The sequence below is a fragment of the Lytechinus pictus genome, chromosome 2 (genome assembly GCF_037042905.1).
Source record: "Lytechinus pictus isolate F3 Inbred chromosome 2, Lp3.0, whole genome shotgun sequence".
NCBI lineage: Eukaryota > Metazoa > Echinodermata > Echinoidea > Temnopleuroida > Toxopneustidae > Lytechinus > Lytechinus pictus.
In genome coordinates, this window is record NC_087246.1 from 60,241,955 (window position 1) to 60,264,138 (window position 22,184).

The 22,184-nt window shown below is 36.1% G+C and overlaps 1 protein-coding gene across 1 annotated transcript; it reads left to right on the forward strand.

Moving 5' to 3' along the window:
* The first annotated feature begins 2,165 nt into the window (after nucleotides 1–2,165).
* Nucleotides 2,166–18,042, forward strand: LOC135153247 (protein crumbs-like). Its single transcript, XM_064095707.1, has 8 exons — nucleotides 2,166–2,331; nucleotides 6,190–6,244; nucleotides 7,973–8,152; nucleotides 8,572–8,679; nucleotides 11,679–11,786; nucleotides 12,220–12,510; nucleotides 16,507–16,592; nucleotides 18,022–18,042. Exons 1-8 carry the CDS (start codon nucleotides 2,257–2,259, stop codon nucleotides 18,040–18,042), a joined length of 924 nt encoding a protein of 307 aa, XP_063951777.1. The 5' UTR covers nucleotides 2,166–2,256.
* Nucleotides 18,043–22,184: the final 4,142 nt, after the last annotated feature.

Below are 22,184 nucleotides of genomic sequence, written 5' to 3' on the forward strand. Positions count from 1 at the left end.
CCTTCAAGCGAAACGTACTTCAAATCTACACAAAGCAAAGCAAAGACTAAAAAAGCATCTTCTCTCTCCGTGCCATTAACATCTGCGCACTTCCTGCCCGGTTGGCTCCCATTATGGGGCGTTGGGCAGTATACCCAAAGAAGAAGAAGAAACAAAAGGAAGCGCTAGCTTAATTTGAGCGAAATTACACAATTTTTTTTCTTCCAAAATAAATCACAGAGGTTTCCACGAGCATGGGAAAGGAAAAGTCCCTCTTCTAGCTTGCACCATCCCTTTCACATTTTGAGCTCGTTTTTCTTCTTGATCGAGTTATATATAATTTAAGGAATATCAAATTTAGAACAGGTTAAAGTTTCAGAGAAATTTCTAAAATTCAGAGCTTCAATGCCATTCGCGGGAAGGAATAGGGCCTATTTCCTTTTTTTTAAATACCCGTCTTCTACTCTGTTTTGCGACTTGAGTTGACGAAATATAAACTTTTAACAATCAAATCTTATGTGACCAAGGTAGGCACAATATTGTAGGCCTATCATTTCTGTTCTCAGGGGCGGATCCAGCTTTCGCCTATAGGGGGGGGGGGCCGAAAAATATTTTCATTAACATTTTTCTCGATTGGCCGCTATAATCTGATTTTTTTTTTTTTTTTTTTTTTTTGGGGGGGGGGGTTCACAGGGGGTAGTCCTAACTAGAGACTGAAGTTTTAAGTATATGTTAGTTTTTATTGTTATAAACAAGATAAGGTATCTCATGTGGTCTTAATATATAATGCGAGCGCGAAGCGCGAGCTCAAATTCTTTGATATTTTATGTCCTTAGACCTGAAGATTCTGAGGAGATTTTATAATCATGAAAAAGATAAGTATCCAACTAAACAATGCGAGCGCGAAGCGCGAGCCGAAATTTTATCATAGTAACGTGAAAAGAGACTCAATTAGGACTGTTTTTAGTGATTAATGAAGAGGATACAAGTATCACCATTTAAATAATGAGAGTGCCAAGCGCGAGCTCAAAATTTTTTGATATACCTGAAAACTGGACAGTCTAAGCGCGTGTTTATTTAAATACAGAAAAAGCTGCGTGTCTCAAACAATTAAATGCGAGCGCGAAGCACAAGCTCAATTTTTTTATATACTGACATGATAAAGGAGCATTTTGACAAATTTTGGTAAGAATTTCCAAAGAGGATAGGTAACTCACAAATCAAACAATGCGAGCGCGCAGCGCGAGCTGAACATTTTGATATAAACAATTTGTGTAAAACAAACAAAATAATTAAAGCTTGATGTGCGAGCTAAAATATTGTGTGCAAATTGATTTCAGATCTGGATATATAAGTGTCATTTAATCCTCTTGAATGGGATTCATTGGCACAGGCAATGCGAGCGCGAAGAGCGAGCGAATTTTTTTTATAAAGTTTTTTTTCCAATTCTTCCCCTCACCCTTTTCTTGTTTCCTTTCGGGGTCGGGCCGGCCGTTACGAGGTTGTAAATTACACATCCTGGGTATAATACCTCTTTCCTACTTTTCTTTAGTGTTTTTCTTATAGTACACTTTTTCTGTAGGTTGTCAAAAAATAGGGGGGCCGGGGCCGCCTCGGCCCCCTCCTGGATCCGCACCTAGCTGGTTCTCTATATTTTTATAAAACGTTTTCAGCTTCCGCGCTTCGCTTGGTAAGAGGAGTTATTTTAAATTCCTCAATCTTTTCCCATATTTCGGGCGCTCATAATTTCTTTAGAAAAGTATTTTTTTTAATAGCAAGTCAATATTCGAGTTGATAAGGGTACTTAACTAGAGACGCATGAGATGCCTTCTTTTGATTTGAAATTGATGAGATATAAAAAACTTCGCGCTCTGTTAGTGTTGGCACGCTCCGCGTGCACTTTACCGGGCTTATTATATTCACTCGCGTTCGTAATCACTCGCGTCGCGTTGGTAATCACACGCGTTTTTTATTTTTGGCGATTTTTTTTCATTTCGGTGCGATTTTTTTCTAACGGTGTCTTCAATGGGACAAACACGCTGGGAAAATAAAATGAAATTGAAATTCGAGTTTCGTTTTAAGCCGGCAAGTGCCTTAAATAAGATGTACTCGACTACTGTTTTAACATAACAAACAAGCAAATCAGCCATGTGGCTCAACTAACTTAGAATAGATCCGGACTTCTACTGTGTCTTATACGAGGACTCCGAGTCGGAACTTGCCATATCTGCCACATCGATATTACATCGTATCATTCCCATATGCGGACATGCCTGCATGCAATGGCCCCAAGGCGGCCGGACCCGGCCGCGGTCGGACACGACGTGCATCGGTAGCATGGAGCAAGCTAACGTGAGTCGAGCTGAGTTAGATCCCACGTTACATATGAGACGCCGATTGTACCAATATTATATAGAACAATTATTTGTTACATAATCATTATTCATTAAATAATAACTATTATTTATATATAATTTACATTCTATTTGTAAATAATTACTATTATATAAAATAACATTTCTAATTATTTATATATAATTCCAAGTAATACTTCATTATTTGTAAATAATAATAGTTCGACATCCTATTATTTATAAATAATGATTATTTGTTTCGCGCTCGCATTATTTGATTGTTGATATATGTATCGTCTTAATGGGTAACTGCAAACAGTCCTTTAACACTTCCATTTCGATCAGACCAGAGCGTATATAAAAAATATCTGCTCGTACTGATCACGTTCGCAGTTATTATTTGTTACATATGCATCTTGTTCAGGACCACAAACATTGCTCAAAATGTTCAATTTTACAGGACAAAAACATGAAATTTCCCCCCCCCAAAAAAAAAAAAATAGCTCGCGCTTCGCGCTCGAGTTATCTAATTATTTATCTGTGTTCTTTTATAAGAAGTGACTGTCATATATATGTATGTATATATATATATATATATATATATGTGTGTGTGGGGGGGGGGGGGGGTTGGTGGGTGTGTGTGTGTGTGTGTGTGGGGGGGGGGGGTTGGTGGGTGTGTGTGTGTGGTGTCCTTAGAGGTGTGTGTGTGTAATTATGGAAAACTCAATTGTGTTCCCTCCTCCCCCCCACCTTTGAGGAGAGATTTCAGCACCCCCACTAAAAAAATTGTTCCCAGGTCCCTGTCAAAGTGAAAAATAATTGTTCCCGGGAATTATTCATTGGCCTTGCTTACATTCCGCATCCGGCCATCCATCCATTCATCTGTGTAGAACTGAACAAAGGGAACATTCTGATGGAATTAACGAGATATGTGTTGCCAATGTCATTGTGATATTAGTTTTATGTGGAAATAGCAACCACAAAATGTAATTACAATGTCGAAGTGATGTAAGCGTGTGATGCTACCAAGGACACCTTCATGTTCATTTCCATATTGGGCCTATTATAGTAGAAATGTTAAGCCAGTTCGGAGATACCATCTGAGCATGAGGTCTGTTGTACCAAAATCTTAAAACTACTGATATAAAACAGGGTTGTGTGATATAGCAACACTAAATTTATACAGCCCCATTGAATGCAGGCGGATAGAAAAGCTCGTATCCAGTTGTTCATCGCTGAAAATTTGATGCATTTATTGGAATGCCCTACATATAGCTGCACTCGCGGTCCATTCCAGAAGTTTTTCAATTTTCAAAAGGGTATTAAAAGCGAGTCATGAGGAACCTACGTTACTTTGTGAGTGCCTGATCAAAGTGCACAAAACTATCTGTTTTAATATCATCTGCGGATATTGAAGTCATTCGTACGTGAGTTGGGGCTCATCACAACTGGTCTATAAGGGGAAGTACATGAAAATGGTTAGTTTAAGTGTCGCCTGGTGTTTGGCAACACAGTTTCCCAGGGAGGACAACTCCCCCGATAAGATCACCCAACAAACATTCTGGCATATATAGACTAAAGAACATCCCACTTTGAACATGTTGAAAGGAGACCGCCCCAACGTGAGACCAGTTCGGAGTTAACCCATGGGCAATTTTGCTCTAAATCTGATTTTTGTTGTTTTTGATAAAGTAGTCCTAACCGAACACTAATTAGCTTTATTCTTACAAAAAGATAAGGGAGATTTATGTCATAAGACCAAATAGGTAATGCGAGCCCGAAGCGCGATCTCAAAATTTTTGGTATTTTATGTGTTTAATGACGTTCCACAGTTGAAATAAAATCCATGTCATTTTCAAAAAAATTTGCACAGAGTTACTTTAGCACCTGATTATTCAAAATATGCAAAAATTAACTTGGGTTCATGTGCTTGATTTTTTGCTCTCAAGCTTTGAAGTTCACCCATAGCAAGGTCTCGAGAAATACGCAATATTTTTTTGTCGTTTTTAAACCCCACGAGATCACAACGTTGAGTGTAAACCTTTATTACTCAGTCAAAATCCATCTAAATTTTACCACATTTTACATTATAGTTCAGAATTATAAGATAAGCAATCCACTCATATTGCTGTTCGTTTGCGCTTTAAAGAGTAGTAGCACCTTCAATTTTAAACATAAAGTGTAAAAGGCGACAAAAACCTATCTTTAAAAAAAGATAAATTGAAGAAGTAAAATAAATGACGCACTTTATTTAAAACCCATGCCATTTTCACCAATTTTCGCATAGTTGTAGAGAAAGGTTTACTAAAGAGGTGTTAAGATTGAAAATTGGGGGTTTATTTGCTTCTTTCCAAAATATCAGCATTTATGTTGGAGTAAATGTGCTTTTGAAAACACAAAAAAACGCGTCAAAAGGCTTGTATCTTCAACAGGGAAAATTCTACACCACTGCAGAGTAAATTATTCTGAAGAGGTGGAGGTGTTTAAAAAGTTGGTCAATATATTATTTACAGCCAACAGCTTCGTAAAATAACACATCAAGATTTGCTGTTAGATTTAGAGTACAGAATGTTTGGAGAATCAGCTGATACCCTGTAGCTGAGTACTCACCTGTTCATTTATTTTGACATCAACGCGGACGGGACGAACAGGATGCCTGTCGAACTAATAACAAAGTAATTATGCGCGTGCGAAGCGCGAGCTCAAATTTTTGGAATATTTTAATAATTTTTGTTGTTTTCGATGGGTAGTTCTTACTGAAAACTAATTAGCTTTATTGTTACAAAAAGATAATGGAGATTTATGTCATTATATCAAATAAATAATGCGAGCCCGAAGCTCGAGCTCAAATTTTATGTGTATTTTATATGTTTAAACCTAAAAATCAAACATTCTGAGCATTTTTTTTGTAAGCATGAACAGGATGCGTATCAACACAAACAACACAAACAAATTATGCTAGAGCTCAAAATGTTTATATAGGCCCACTGTCCTAAAAAGGGTCCTGATGAGGACTGTTTGCAGCGACTACGAACAGGATACATAGGCTTATATATATCTATTCATTAAAATAATGCGATATAGCAGCACGAGCTGAATTTTTTTCATATTCCGACCTAAAATCTGGACACACACTCAGAAATAGGGGTTCAAATCCAAACCCTTGGGGTTAGTACAATTACAATACCCCAAATGGTTCTAATGAGTTTAATTATGCTCATTTTGTGCACTTTAAAGCGTGCAGTTAGCTACATCATCACCCTTACAGGTACAGAGATAAACCATAATAAAGTGAAGTATTATCAACATTAAAAGTTGCACCTCCTAGGTTGCAAACGGGCATTTATTGGCATGCTTGGTGCAAATTATAATAAAAGGTGATATTTTTTGCACCTTTTCCCATAATACTTAAAATGATAATAATAATCATTATTATTATCATCATCATTATTGTTATGTAGTACATGGTTATTACTCGCTTTCAATAGAAATAGCCAGGTTTTTTTGGCACTGCTATCATTCTTGATATTCTCATCATAAATGATATCTGTTTATGTTTATGTCGAGGTAACTCCCGTAGGAACTCGGTACAGCAGCTTTCTGCCGCATCAACGCCAAGCTGATATATAACTTACATAAATTATGAAACATTTTACGTCTAGGTTAATCTGTCATAGTGGCTGACCATTACAGGCGACAGAAATTACTCTCGGGCCTTTTGGTTAAAGTGGAGATAATGACAGAGCTGGGATTTGAACTCACAACCTTTCAATAATGAGTCCAATGCTTTAACCACTAGACCACACATTAATTTTTAATTTATATTTTAATTATTCATGTCTATTTCCCCTTTAAGAATTACTCAAAGCTCACAGTCGTGGTGATCACCATACTCAATCAGCATCTTAACGGTAAGCTATCCATTTTCAGACTTTGCCGCTGATCATATATCTTGGGATTTTCCCCCTATTATGTTTGGGGAAATCTAACGTCATATCATTGCTTGTTAAGAGTCCACTTTAGAAGTATATGCATACGCATGATATACACATTGTAATGGCAGTGCCCCCTTCATGCCCTTCCGTTCCCTCCTCATTGGCAAACCAAAGGCTTGTGTCTTTATGCTATAGTTATAAAAAGTGGCGTACCGTGGGTCGCAGCATTGGGGGGGGGGGGCACCAGCAAACATTTTGAATTTTTTAGTGGGCGCGCGAAGCGCGCTCAATTACCAGGTATACTGACATAATAGTGTATTTCAAGGACTGTGCCCTTAAACGGATATATATCTCACTGATCAAATAATGCGAGCGCGAAGCACGAGCTGAAATTGTTTTATATTGAGAACTCAGAAATGGACATTATAAGCATTTTTTTTGTAATCATGATACGTACCTGTCTCACTAAACAAACAATGCAAGCGTGAGCTGAAAATTTTGTATATATTGACCCCAAACAAGGACATTTAATGGTCTATTTTTTAGGAATTCATGAAGAGCATACATTATCTCACCATAGTCACCTAATACGAGCGCTAAGCGCTTGCTGATTTTGTTTGAATTACACCTAAACATATGAAGTACTTGTTGTAGTCATTGTAATCATGAATATTATATGTATCTCACTAATCAAATATTGCGAACGCGAAGCGTGAGCTGAAAATAATGAAATTCAGACCTGCTGAAGAGCATGGCCCTGGGAAGCGGGGTGCTGGGGTGCTTCAGCACCCCCAATATTTTCCTTGGGGGTGCTGCGTGTATTATGTTACATAGGCAGCATATCCCGAAATTCTGGAAGGTGAGAAAAATAGATAAATATAATCCATATTACCTTCTTTTTGGAGTAAAACCCTTTTTTTCTTTCTTTTTTGCTTTTCTAATTTACATCAGCACCCCCACTCTATAAATCGTTCCCAGGACCCTGCTGAAGAGGAGCCTTACATGAAACAATAATAACTCGAAGTACGAGGAAATATATTTGGTGTATATTGATTTAAAAACGGGATGTTTTAGTACAACAGAACACATAGACCCTATGTTTCATAAAGTTATGATTTTTTTTGTTATTTCATATAATATATATGATAAATACAATATACATGTAATACAATATAGTATAATATAGCATAATGTATTAAAATTTCTTCTTCTTCCACTTCGTTTCTTTTTCTTTCTCCCTCTTTTTATCATTTTCCTCCGTTTTTGCCAGCCGATGGAGGGGGGGTGGGGAAAGCCTCCGTAGTTACACCACTGGTTACAAACTATATAGTTTCTTAATCACTATTTGTTAAATGAATTGAAGCGTCATATGAATGAATTATGAGGGTCGATAATGAAGAGGACCGTGCAACTGACCTAATTGCCGAATGTCTCATAGTTTCATTAGTTTTATGTACCCCTCCCTCTGTTTCATACTTCTCCTTTTCTTTTTTTCTTCTTCTCCTCTTTTTTTATTTTGTCTTTGTATATTATATTCATTGTCTCTTTATTTTCTTTCTTCTTTCTTCTTCTTCTTCTTCTTCTCCTCCTTCTTCTTCTTATTCATCTTACTCCTCTTTACACTTTCAGCTTTTTTCATTTTACTACAACTACACTCATCCTCTTCGTTCTTCGCTTCATTGTTCATTCCCGATTTATCAATAGTATTTGGAAGTGAAACGTGTCAGTCAATACCTCGGAATGCATGCCCCTATCAAATCTCAGAGCACACTGGTGAATTGGTTCAGTTTGTCGCAAAGTATTTAACACGTGATCACCCAGAATATCACGCCAGAGTGCGAGAAGAAGTACGGGACAAAGTCAACTTGTATTGCGCTCACCCAGGTAAGATGTCATAAACAAAAATGATTTCTAGATATAGAAAACAAAAAACACGAAAAAAGGACAAAATGGATTAAAGGTGGATCCCATAAAATCTAAAACTTGCATATAAATTTATAAAAATAAGTTGGACTACATTTGCAAAATTGTTCTGAAATGAATCAATACTTTCTCAGCCGTCAGTTTACTGTTGCCTCATTTTATTTCCCCCGAATTGATCAACATAAAAAAAAAATAAAGGGTTGTAAGAAGGAAAAAGGGATGAGAGATATGTGTCATAGAACTCTATAATAATATCCCTTATTGGGTCCTAACAACAAATGTGATTTTATAAATTTTCATCAATAGATACGTGAATCACCTCATATCAACATCAAAGAACTAAAATATACACCACAGAGTTTGTGCTTTGTTCTTTAAAGATTGTCACCCTAATCCGTGTCAAAATGGTGGCACGTGCGAGGAAGAATATGTTGGCTATAGCTGCACATGCCCGGGAGGATACCATGGAGTAAATTGTGAGATTCGCTGTAAGTATCATAGGCGGATCAAGGTTTTGGCAGGCAGGGACCTGAGAAGCGGGGGTGCTGGGGGTGCTGAAGCACCCCCAAAAATTATCCTGGGGGTGCTGCGTGTATTATTTTCCATAGGCAGCACCCCCACGAAATTAGGTTCCCCCTGTATTTTTTTTAATATGTTATAATGTACATAATTATCACATCAGGCAATCGCAAATCATTTATATAGTCTTTCACATATTCCAATAACATCCCTCCTTTATAACGCGACTCAATCAAGCTCCAGCGGGGCAGCCACTCCACTCCGATACAGACGTAGTCGCGCGCAATACGTGATACACACTGGGGTGGTTGAAACTTCCAGGTTTTATGTCGAATCAAGTGAGCGCGCGCCCGACCGCCCGTGTATTGTATACAAAAATTACAAGTAATAGAAATCAAATTTCACAGTCTTTTTTTCGCCCTGCCCCATGGCCCTACGGGCTGGGAAGCGGGGGTGTTCGGGGTGAAGCAACCCCAAAATTTGGGGGTGCTGCGTGCGTTATTTTCCATATATATAGGCAGCGCACCTCCTGGAAATCTAGTGGTAGGTATGATAAATGACAGAAATGTAATGAAAATGAACGACGTTTTGTAGAACCCCCCCCCCCCACTTCAGAATTTTCTGACACATTACTTGAAATAGTGTTTAAATTCACCCTCTTTCAGATCGGAATAGCAAATGTTTTCTGCTCGCGCTTCGCGCTCGCATTATTGATTTTTATCATAAAAAATGTATTTAGAATGCCCAGATACTATATAGGTCTAACTCTAAACACGCGCACGCATGTTTTATTCAGATACGCAGCTTCACCAGCTTGATTTGGGGGGGGGGGGGGGGTACTCCGGGCTGAAAATATTTATATCAAATACATTTTATCAAAATAAATAAATTTTATCAAAATCTGATAACGATTAGTTAAGTTATTTAATTCTAAAGTTTAGCAATATTTTTATGAAAATGGTGATATGCATGTCGTCATGAATATTTAATAGGTGGGCTGATGCTGTCACATCCCCACTATCCTAGCTGTTCCTTGTGGAATCAAAATTGTTTCATTTTTTTCATACCAGAATGAATGATATGTCTCCCTTATAATGAAATAAGTTGCAGCAAAGAATATCTAATGGACTAAATCAGTTGTCAATTCAACTGTTTTGGTTCTTGAAAGGAAAATATTGAATAAACCTAATTTTATATAATAAAATACAAAAGTGGGGAATAATGCTAATCTTTAAAATGCAATAACTGTGATTCCTTGTCTGATTTTAATCAAATCTTTATTCTTATGTTCGTCTGAGTTTTCTTTATCTGTTCAAACCATTTTACATTCAGTGTGGAGTTTCAGATCAGAATATCAAAAAATTTCTGCTCGCGCTTCGCGCTCACATTATTAATTTAAGAATATATCCAATTACCCATCATTTTCTTGATTTACAAAACATGAATGGAATGTCCCGTTTTCAGGTCTGAAATCTCAATTTTGTTTCCGCTCGCGCTTTGCGCTCGCATCAATTGTATAGTTATATACCTATCCTGTTCATGATTAGAAAAGTGCATAAGATGTCTCGTTTCAAGTTAGGTTTGAAATCTCATTTTTATTTCCGCTCGCGCTACGCGCTTGCATCAATTGTATAGTTTTATACCTATACTCATCATGATTAGAAAAGTTCTTAGAATCTCTCGTTTTTTTGGTCTGAAATCTCAATTTTGTTTCCGCTCGCGCTTCGCGCTCGCATCAATTGTAAATATACCTATCCTGCTCATAATTAAAAAAACGTGCTTAGAATGTCCAGTATTTAGGTCGGAATGTCAAATTTTTCAGGTCGCACTTCGCGCTCGCATTATTTGATTGTTGATATATGTATCGTCTTCATGGGTAACTGCAAAACAGTCCTTATAACACGTCCCTTTCGATCAGGCCAGAGCGTATATAACAAAATATCTGCTCGCGCTCACAATTATTATTTGTTACATACGCATCTTGGACCACAAACATTGCTCAAAATGTTCAATTTTCAGGACAAAATACATGAAATTTCCACAAAAAATAGCTCGCGCTTCGCGCTCGAATTATCTAATTATATATTTATGTTCTTTTATAAGAAGAAAGCCAAGAAGTGACTGTCATATATATGTATATTTATATATATGTGTGTGTGTGTGGTATGTGTAATTATGTTAAACTCAATTGTGTCTGTCCCCCCCCCCCCACCTCTGAGGAGAGATTTCAGCACCCCCACTGAAAAAATCGTTCCCAGGTCCCTGTTGGCAGGGGTGGGGGTCGTGCGGGTCGAGTGGCGCCCCTAATCCCCCCCCGAATCCACCTATGAGTATGTCTGGAAGAAGAGGGAATGAATGAAACATCTGTGTCATAGAATTATACAGTGGGTCCCAGAAAAAAAAAAACGAGAAATATCAGTGATTTATTATGATTCTAACAGACATATTATCTATCATTTTCAAGTTTAAATCCTCTTTCTTCCATTTTCTTAAATAATTAAAATTTAAGCATTATTTTTAACAGAACTTGAGATTAATTTACGAGAAAATCTTAGATAATTCTTAGTTTGTTTTGTTTTTTGGCATAATGAGCCAAAACTAATTTTTCGAGGGGTCAGAAATCATATGGCGTTTGGGCGTAAATCCATGTAAAGTTGCGAGCGAGTTAAAATTTCTGCGTTCTTAATACAGAAACCTAAATTTGTGATATTTCACCATTAGCCGTTTTTTTTACATTTCTCCCTTTTTTATTGGTCGTAAAGCCCCCCTTTTTTTAGGGGGGGGGGGCATGGCCCTCTAAGACCCCCACCTGTACACCAGTTTTCCCTTTAATTTAATTAAGCCCCACCTAGAATGACTTTATAAAAACATTACATAAATCAATTCACGATCCACCTTATATCAACATCAAAGAACTCAAAAATAAATATACACCACAAAGTTAAATTGTTCTTTGTCTTTTTTGAAGATTGTTCTTCCAATCCGTGTCAAAATGGTGGGACATGCAAGGACGCATATGTTGGGTATAGCTGCACCTGTCTAGGAGGATATCTTGGAATGAAATGTGAGATTGCCTGTAAGTACGTGTTGGTTATAGTATAAACTTTAAAGGGGTAGTCCAGATCAGAGATCAACCGTCCCCTTGGTAAGCCAGGGGCAGTGTGAACCCCGGGAATGTAATGAATAATAAACAAATTGTTCAGTCGTGTTTGGTATTTGGCAAAGGGTCAACTGAACATTGAAAATAAAATGAACAGAAAAATTGAAAATGTACGTAACCTGCAATTCGTTTCACCAGGTCTATGCAGTGGTTTCTTATTAGAGTTGGATATCGCAGATTGGTATACCAGGCAAGCTTCCTTAACATCATCTAAAAAAATAATTAATTATTTATCTAATTGGAAAAAAAACAGGGAAATGTCATTCTCGAAAAGTTGTTCTACATAATATAGCTAATTTTGAAATGCTGTGACACAATTTTACCACGTTTTTATTCTCCCACCATAAAGTGTGCCCAGCCAATTGGGTATATGCGACCACAAAATGTTTCCTGGTAGTGGATCCTAGCAACAAGATCTCTTTCCCAATAGCGTATGACTACTGTAATGGATTGGATGCTGTTGCGATGGGTAACGGAATGATGGAGGACCCCTCCTTGGTGTTCATAGAGAGCAATGAAGAGCATGACGTTCTAAAGCCTCTAATTACTGCTATTTGGCTGTGGCTAAACTGTGAAAGAACGGGCGAATCATTTGTTTGCTACAACGACAGAGGAAGAACAATGATTAGTCACTACCGGAGTAAGTTAGATTAACGGGAGAGTCCATCCCATTAACACAAAGAGAGAGAGAGAGGAAATATATAACGCTGAATGAAATTTCATCAATGAAACTCGGATGTAAAATAAAAAAAGTTACAACATCTTCAAATTTCGCCTAATCACCTTTTCGTTTGTGTTTTAATGTGTGAATTAAACTATATTTCATTTTTGGGGAGATTCCATTTAAAGGAAACTTTTCACTGAATCAAAACAAGTTTCAGCAATTGCAGTGGCATGTTCAATGAGGAATAAAGTTTGTTATAGAAAAGAAATGAAAATAATATAATTTTCATTAAATGAACAGGGCCCTGGGAACGATATTTTTATTGGGGGCGCTGATGTAAATTTGAAAAGCAAAAAAATAAATAAAAAAATCAGTACATAACGAAGGTCATTTTGGTCCAGAGAAATTTGACAAGCGAAAGGTTTTACTGAAAAATGTACGTCATTTCAATCTAAGTTTTCCACACCTAGCCTAACAGAATTCCAGGGGTGTTGCCTATGGAGAATAATACATGTAGCACCCCCTAGGAAAATCTTGCACCCCCGCTTCCCATGGCCATGAAAGTGAAATACAAAATAAATAGTGAGTCGGTACCCTCATTTGCATTACAAAATCAAGCAAAATCTTAAAATGTAAAACCTTTCTTTGACATCCGATTTTGATGGAATTTTGTCCAGTCCGATGTGATGTCCCAGTCCAACAACTTTCGACAATGGCCTCTAATCTATCCATTTTGATTTGACGGGATATCTTTAATAGATTCTGAGCGTTGTAGAAAGCGTCTGTGAAGTGGATGCTATAAATATACGCTATTAAAATAAAGACGGGGACTTTAAATTACAGGAAGGGAATATATCCGAGAACTTTAAATAGTACACTAACATTAAGTCGACCACGTCCATACAGGCAATGGCTTGTATACAGGGGCGGATCCAGGATTTTCAAAAAAAGGGGGGGGGGCAAATTTTTCGGAGGAAAATTTTGACACGCAAAAAAAAAAATTCAACCACAAATTAAGAATATTTCGTACCCGAAAAAAATTGACAAGCAAAAAAAAATAAAAGTCTTCAATTTCAAAAGAGGGGGACACACCTGCTTTAATGGCATTTTTACATTACAAATTGTAATTTTCCTTCTCAAAAAGGGGGGGGGGCGCCCCCCTGGATCCGCCAGTGCTTGTATATAAATCTAGAATGTGAATTTCCCAAACTCTGTCTAAATATCATGAATATGCAGAAGACGGAAAGGAGTAGTATTGTTTCATTTTGTCCAGTCCGATGTGATGTCCCAGTCCAACAACTTTCGACAATGGCCTCTAATCTATCCATTTTGATTTGACGGGATATTTTTAATAGATTCTGAACGTTGTAGAAAGCGTCTGTGAAGTGGATGCTATAAATATACGCTATTAAAATAAAGACGGGGACTTTAAATTACAGGAAGGGAATATATCCGAGAACTTTAAATAGTACACTAACATTAAGTCGACCATGTCCATACAGGCAATGGCTTGTATACAGGGGCGGATCCAGGATTTCCAAAAAAAGGGGGGGGCAAATTTTTCGGAGGAAAATTTTGACACGCAAAAAAAAAAATTCAACCACAAATTAAAAATATTTCGTACCCGAAAAAAATTGACAAGCAAAAAAAAATAAAAGTCTTCAATTTCAAAAGAGGGGGACACACCTGCTTTAATGGCATTTTTACATTACAAATTGTAATTTTCCTTCTCAAAAGGGGGGGGGGGCGCCCCCCTGGATCCGCCAGTGCTTGTATATAAATCTAGAATGTGAATTTCCCAAACTCTGTCTAAATATCATGAATATGCAGAAGACGGAAAGGAGTAGTATTGTTTCATTTTGTCCAGTCCGATGTGATGTCCCAGTACATTAACTTTCGACAATGGCCTCTAATCTATCCATTTTGATTTGACGGGATATTTTTAATAGATTCTGAACGTTGTAGAAAGCGTCTGTGAAGTGGATGCTATAAATATACGCTATTAAAATAAAGACGGGGACTTTAAATTACAGGAAGGGAATATATCCGAGAACTTTAAATAGTACACTAACATTAAGTCGACCATGTCCATACAGGCAATGGCTTGTATACAGGGGCGGATCCAGGATTTCCCAAAAGGGGGGGGGGGGGCAAATTTTTCGGAGGAAAATTTTGACACGCAAAAAAAAAAATTCAACCACAAATTAAGAATATTTTGTACCCGAAAAAAATTGACAAGCAAAAAAAAATAAAAGTCTTCAATTTCAAAAGAGGGGGACACACCAGCTTTAATGGCATTTTCACATTACAAATTTTAATTTTCCTTCTCAAAAGGGGGGGGGGCGCCCCCTGGATCCGCCAGTGCTTGTATATAAATCTAGAGTGTGAATTTCCCAAACTCTGTCTAAATATCATGAATATGCAGAAGACGGAAAGGAGTAGTATTGTTTCATAAAACCCTAGTGTAGTATTTTGCATTCTCTGGAACAACAGATGAGTTCTGCTCCACGACGTACGGAGGGTTCAAGCCGACATATGAAATGTATTGTCAAACACCCTTCATGACAAAGAATAACCTAGAAGTCTTTGTCAAAAATTGGTGAATAATAATAAAGCAGTTTCGTCCTTGACTCTGGACAAATTTCTCCATCAACGTCAAAACTTTGGACGAAACTGCTGTTCCGGTTTACCATTTTTCGACAAAGACCCCATCTGTCTCGGACATTTTCAGTACATTTACTGTGTTTTTGAACCCTTCGTACGTCGTGGAACGAAAAATCCTATTTTTTTTTATGTAACGCAATTCCCTATAAAATATGAACCATCTGTGAGGAATTCTAGCATACCCATGTCTAGATGTCAGATATGCGCTCATTTCATACTAGCAATGACATGATTTGAATTAACCGGGAATCATGATTTAAAGAATTAAATGATCCCATGCATATATTGATGAGGATATGTCCGATGGATTTCACGTCATTTTTCTTTTTAATAAATATGAAATCTGTCATAATAATAAATACATTAAAGACTGCATCGTTGCAGAGAGGTGTTAACCAAATGAAATTAGATTTTTTTTTCTTATTGTTTGACAAAAAAAAAGAAATAACGAACAGAAAGAAAAACACCGACATGAAATAATTAATAAGTAAATAAAATAAATAGAACAAATAGACAAATTAGTAATAAATCAATTTATAATCATTTTGTTTCCTGTTCGGGAAAGGGCGGGGTTGAAGAAACAGAAATGGCAATTGAAGTCTCTATCCTGATCCTATCCTGTGATCTTAATGACGTATTAAAAAAAAAATCATAAAACAACATGTAGAAACAGTTTTGTTTGTTGCAAGGCAAATTCTTTCCAGAGAACAATCCTTTCGGCCAGTGCTGGTCGATATTTAATTTGATAATATGAGTCTGAAAATTAATTATATACGTTCATTATAAGCATGTTATTCCGTGAAAGCAGGGACGTAATGGAGGAAATAATGGCTTTAATCGGTGCCTGTCCATGAAAAACGAGCATAAATTATGGGTACCAACTGTTCTGAGCAATACACAACAACTTTTCAAAATCATTAATGAATTGGTCATATCGTATTACCGGGCTATATCAACACAATTCAAATTTAGTTTTATTTCCATCAGAACATAAATTTTAATGCAAATTGATAATATACATTTAACAAACATCAACAATGCAAATCATTGTCGTATATATACATTTAAAATTATATTCAACGAAATATATGAAAAAATATGAAGAAATTTACTCAATAATGGTACATTTTTGTAGTCAGACAATATATAATGCATAATTTATATATAAAAAAATGTATCTGTAGAAATGGGAGATTCACTCAATCCTGAAACCATTATCAATATTCAATGTTGTTTTAATGCCGCATATAATTTCGAAAATATTGAAAATATCACTCAGCACTATTATCGGCTCTCTTTTCTAAACAGACTGGGGTGTTGATGAGCCTACCAATGGCGATAATGAAGACTGTATTTCCTTTAAAGGGGAAGTTCACCCTGACAAAAAGTTTATTGTAAAAATAGCAGAAAAAATAATAAAAAATGTTGCCGAAGGTTTGAGAAAAATTCATCAAATAATTAAAAAGTTATTAGAATTTCAATTATTTGATTTGTGACGTCATATGCGAGCAGCATTCCTACATAGCGAATGGTAAAAAATCAATGAAATGTCATTTTCTCAGAAAATTGGAAATGGTTTTTACTGTATCTTTTGTATATCAATAGACAAATCATTTCACACCCGATCATGAATAGAAAACAAAATTAAGTCATCAGGAACCATATAAAATTTGAAATTCATGCATTTTATATTACATAACACATGGGGCAGCTGCTCGTTTATGACGTCACAAATCCAAAACTTTGAACTCTAATAACTTTCTTATTCTTTAACGGATTTTCCTCAAACCTTCACCAATATTTTTTACTATTTTTTCTGCTATTTTTACACGAAAGTTTTTTTCAGGGTGAACTTCCCCTTTAACATGGCTGACGGTAAGATGCATGACAAGTACTGCCATTATAAGAGAGCACTGGTATGTCAAGTTATCATAGAGGAGGAATAAACGATAGCAGTATGATGAATTAAGAGCGTGTTTATATTCAAAATATCTCTCAATTATGATGTGCCAAGCCGAGATAGCAAAGTCTGAACGCTTTGCTCTCAGAAGATAAGCATAATAGCTTAAACGTGTTCACTCCTTTTCTGTTTGCAAAGAAACATTGATTCTGCCTCATAAAATTTTCAATAATGTCTGTCTTTCAATAATTTATAGTCCAGGCTAAATATTCCAGATTTTTCCACAGTAATTATTTATTCAAAACTGGGTACATTTTGAATGAGGGCCTATATTTTGCTCTTCAAGGGCGACCGTTGAAGTCTCAAGCAATCAAACCCAAGTTATTGTACCAAATCTGGCAATCATTATTAGTCCAGGCTAGGCCCATAGAAAATGGACTAAACCTTGTTTGATTTGGAACGACTATAATATTCCTATAATTGTGATATATTAGTGAAACAATATCTGACATGTTTTCTAAGATATCATTTCCTTCGCCATGTAGGTAATTAATACTGTATTATTTTTGAAACTACTAGAAAAGTGGCACTATCGGTAAATATGTACAAAGCCAAAGGGGAAACTAATTTTCACAAGAGTAAGAACCATTAAATGCATGTAATTTTGACCCACGAGTAATACAATATCTGAAAACATGTTTTCTAGCGACACGTATCATTTCTTTTGTCATGCATGAGATAAATGCTGTATTTTGAAATTAAAAATGGCCGCCTTATATTAGGCCCTAACCGTACTATGTAGGGGCCTACGATGAAAGATAATTTTGACAGAATTAGGATTTTGCTTGACAATGAACTGCATATTCTGCTGTATGGGTGAAATATTATCTGAAAACATGATTTTCATTTCTTCTGCCACGTAGGTGTTAGATGCTGTATTTTAGAATTCAAAATGGCCACCAAAAGCCCAAGTGAATTATGTAAAATGCGATTAGGAAAACAGTAATTTTCACAAGAGTTAGAACCATAGAATGCATATAACTGTGGTGTATGAGTAAAATATTGTCTGAAAACATGCTTTCTAATTAATCATTTATATCACATATTAGGTAATAAATATTGTACTTTGAATTTCAAAATGGCCGCCATAGGTTCTAAAAGTATTATGTACATTGTAAATTGGGACAGAGAGTTTTGACAGTTTGGCTTTGCTTGACTAAATTACATATAAGTATAATTGCGTTGTATGAGCATGATGAGTGAAATATTGTCTGGAAATGATTTCTTGCGAAATATATCATATCTTGTGTCATTAAGGTGATAATTGCTGCATTTTAAAATTGGAAAATGGCAGCCACATGCCCTTATCGCATTATGTACAATTTGAATGGGGACAAATAATTTTCACACAAGTGCATAATATGGCGGCCATTTTGAATCTTAAAACTCAGCATTTATCACTTATATGACATACACTCTAAAATAATACTGGGTAAAAATGCTCCATGAGGGTAATAATGTGTCCAACCAACATTGGGCATTTCTATTTATCCCGTGTGATGAAAATTCTGCCCATTCTAAAGTAGTTGCTGTTCGGTTATTTTTTTAACCTTACTGGACAATATGCTTCCCGCATTGTGTAAAATACTGCCCAAAATTGGTTGGACACATAATTACCCTCGTGCTGGTTAAAATTTAACCCAATTTTATTTTCCCAAAGTATGAAATTTAAATCCTTTAACATTGAAAATTAATCTTTAGGATTAAAAGTAATTTCAGAATTCGATCTGTCCGTAACTACATTCCGCCTTTGAGTAATTTTAAATCCCTGCAATTTAGATTGTATATCCATTGTCAGATAGTCATCTTCAGCGCGATCTAGCAAGATAACAAGAATCAAGGAAGAATAAGAAATATCTTCGCATCATCATTAATTATTGAATTGAATAAATTAGTAAATATCATCACATGTCAATACTTTTTTTTACCAATCTACAGTATTGTAACCCTCGTTTAGAATAGTTTACTTAAAAGGTCAAATCCACCCCAGTTGATGTGAATCAATAGAGAAAAATCTAGCAAGCATAGCGTTGAAAATCGGATGTAAAATAAAAAAGTCACGGTTATGACATAAAAGTTTTGCTTATTTTTCACAAAACAGTTATATGCACAATTCAGATACATGCAATTGAGGCAAATGAGAGAGTCGATGATGTTCCTCAATCACTTTTGCTTTGGTCTTTTGTTTGAATTATACAATATTTCAATTTTTACAATAAGCACCAATTTGACTGAACCACGAAATCTTAAAACAATCATAATTCCACATTTTCAAGAAAAAAAAAACTTGTTTTACTGGACAATATGGAGAAAAATAGAATATTTCGCATTTCATATAATAAAATACAAAAGAAGCAGTGAGTGGATGATGTAATCAGTCCCCTCATTGGCATACCGACTAGGACTATGTGCATTTAACTGTTTTGAGAAAATAAGCGAAATATAAAAATATCATAACCTTATTTTACAACCGATTTTGATGAAATTTTCAGTGTTGTGCTTGTTTGATTTTGCTCTTTTTATTCATATAAACTTTTTGTTGGGGTGGACTTGTCCTTATATAATTATGTTATCTCTGCAAATTTTAAAATAAGATTCATAACTTGCTTGCTTTAAACCTTTCTTAATGAGTAACAAAGAAATTGAATACGACATCGTTTAAAAGAAAGGTATACTTCATTTTCGTAAATTGGAGGTTTGATTTTTTAACATTCTTTGTCTATACTATTTATGCACTATAATTATGTTCATTACTATACGCATGGTCGCAATTTTCTTGTTGAATTATTTGTAATCCTGAGTTGATTATGTTGTCATATTCTCAATAAAATACTTAATCGAAAAATATATTACCTGAGTGATTTGGTATTCTGTTTTTAAGTTTCAAACAAAACGTTAGTGTGGAACAGTGCATTTGAAAGATCCCGGCCACATAGGAGCTTGATCCCAAACTTGGGAGAATGTGTGAAGACATTAAAATGACTTCATTTGTGAACCCACTGAATAGTTAAGAGGTGCGTTTGTAGATCTTTTTTTGGATATACTTCCGCTACAATAGTTCAGTAGTTCGGGTAGTAAATTGTACAAATCCTATGTTGGGCGTGTATATATACTCGGTCAGTGGCGTACCGTGGGTCACGGCATTGGGGGGGGGGGGCACCAGCAAAAATTTTGAGTCGCTCAGTGAGCGCGCAAAGCGCGCTCAATTACCAGGTATAGGCCTATTGACCTTATATAGAGACATTTTAAGGACTGTGCCATTAAACGGATATGTAATGTATCTCACTGATCAAATGATGCGAGCGCGAAGCGCGAGCTGAAAATTTTTGAAATTCATACCTAAAAAGGGTAAAAATAAGCTATTAAATAAAATAAAAAAATACGTATCTGTCTCGCTAAACAAACAATGCGAGCGCGAAGCGCGAGCTGAAATTTTTGTATTTATTTACCCCAAACAGAGACAGTTTAAGGACTATTTTTTAGAAATCAAATAAGAGAATACATATCTCACCATACTCATCTAATTTGAGTGCCAAGCGCTTGCTGATTTTGTTAGAAAACATGAAACACCTTTTGTAGTCATTGTAATCATGATTAAGATACGCATCTCACTAATCAAATATTGCGAGCGCGAAGCGCGAGCTAAAAATTTAGGAAATTCAGACCTGAAGAGAAGCATTCTAAGGCTTGTTTGTAGGAATTTACGAAGACCATACGTACTTCACGTACAAAATGATGCGAGCGCGAAGCGCGAGCTGAAAATTTTGTATATATTGACCCCAAACAGGGACATTTTAAGGACTATTTCTTTTTTTGAATCCATTAAGAGTATACATATCTCACCATAGTCATCCAATGCGAGTGCCAAGCGATTGCTGATTTTGTTAGAATCACATTCAAACACATGAAGAGCTTTTTGTAGTCATAGTAATCATGATTACCATACGCATCTCAGTAGCGCAAAGTGCGAGCTGAAAATATAGGAAATTCAGATCTGAAGAGGGGCATTCTAAGGCTTGTTTGTAGGAATCTACTATGACCATACGTATTTTACTAAACAAATGATGAGAGCGCGAAGCGCGAGCTGAAAATTTTTGATATTTACATTAGAAAAAGAAACATTTTAAGGACCGATTTCAGGAATTCATGAAGAGCAGACAAATCTCATCAATCCACTAATTCGAACGTAAGCACGAACACGAACAAGGATTTTTTATATACAGACCTTAAAATGGGGCTATCACTTTAAGTAGTCATGAAAAGAAGCATATGTCACTACATAAAACAATAATAACTCGAAGTGCGATGATATATATTTGGTGCATATTGACTTGAAAACAGGACGTTTTGGAACAACGTGATTGTACATGTATATCTCGTTAAACAGACAATGCTAGTACCAGGAATAATGAACAAATAGGACCTGAGCACATTATGTTTCATAAAGCTATGAAAAAAAAAATTCTTATGTAATATAACACAACATATAATATAATATAACATTATAATGTACAATAAATTCTTCTTTCCCACTACGTTTCTTTCTTCTCCCTCTTTTTCTCCCTTTTCTCCCGTTTTTTTTTTTTTTTTTTTTTGCCAGCCGATTGGGGGGGCACGTGCCCCCCCATGCCCCCCGTAGTTACGCCACTGTACTCGGTATTTGGGCATCAGAAGTGACTTTGCAAACACTTTTATCACATTTGGGGTGTGCTCATTGCAATCAGGTTTGGTAGACTATGGAACTAGACCAAGGAGAAGGGGCTCAGTCACAGTGCAACAATATATATCATATTTTGTGGCTGATAGAATATCTGCTTTAACCCTAACCGGACCGGGCTTTTCTTTTGGTGTTATATGACCCCCCCCCCCTTGAGATCTCGGCCACCGATCGCGCGCACGCCGTGAAAATTGGCATGATTATAGTGTGGGATGTGATCTAGAAGGCTGTATGGTTAATTTTTCCGAGATAATATTGTTTTTTTTTGCATGAATTATGCTAATTCATGCGTAAATCATACTTTTTGCT

Excerpts from the sequence above, each read along its gene's own strand:
- LOC135153247 (XM_064095707.1), top strand. The coding sequence starts at position 2,257 with ATGCAATGGCCCCAAGGCGGCCGGACCCGGCCGCGGTCGGACACGACG. Across the intron at positions 2,332-6,189 it reads GTAGCATGGAGCAAGCTAAC|AATTACTCAAAGCTCACAGT; the intron begins GTGAGTCGAGCT and ends TTCCCCTTTAAG. Across the intron at positions 12,511-16,506 it reads AATGATTAGTCACTACCGGA|ACTGGGGTGTTGATGAGCCT; the intron begins GTAAGTTAGATT and ends TTTTCTAAACAG.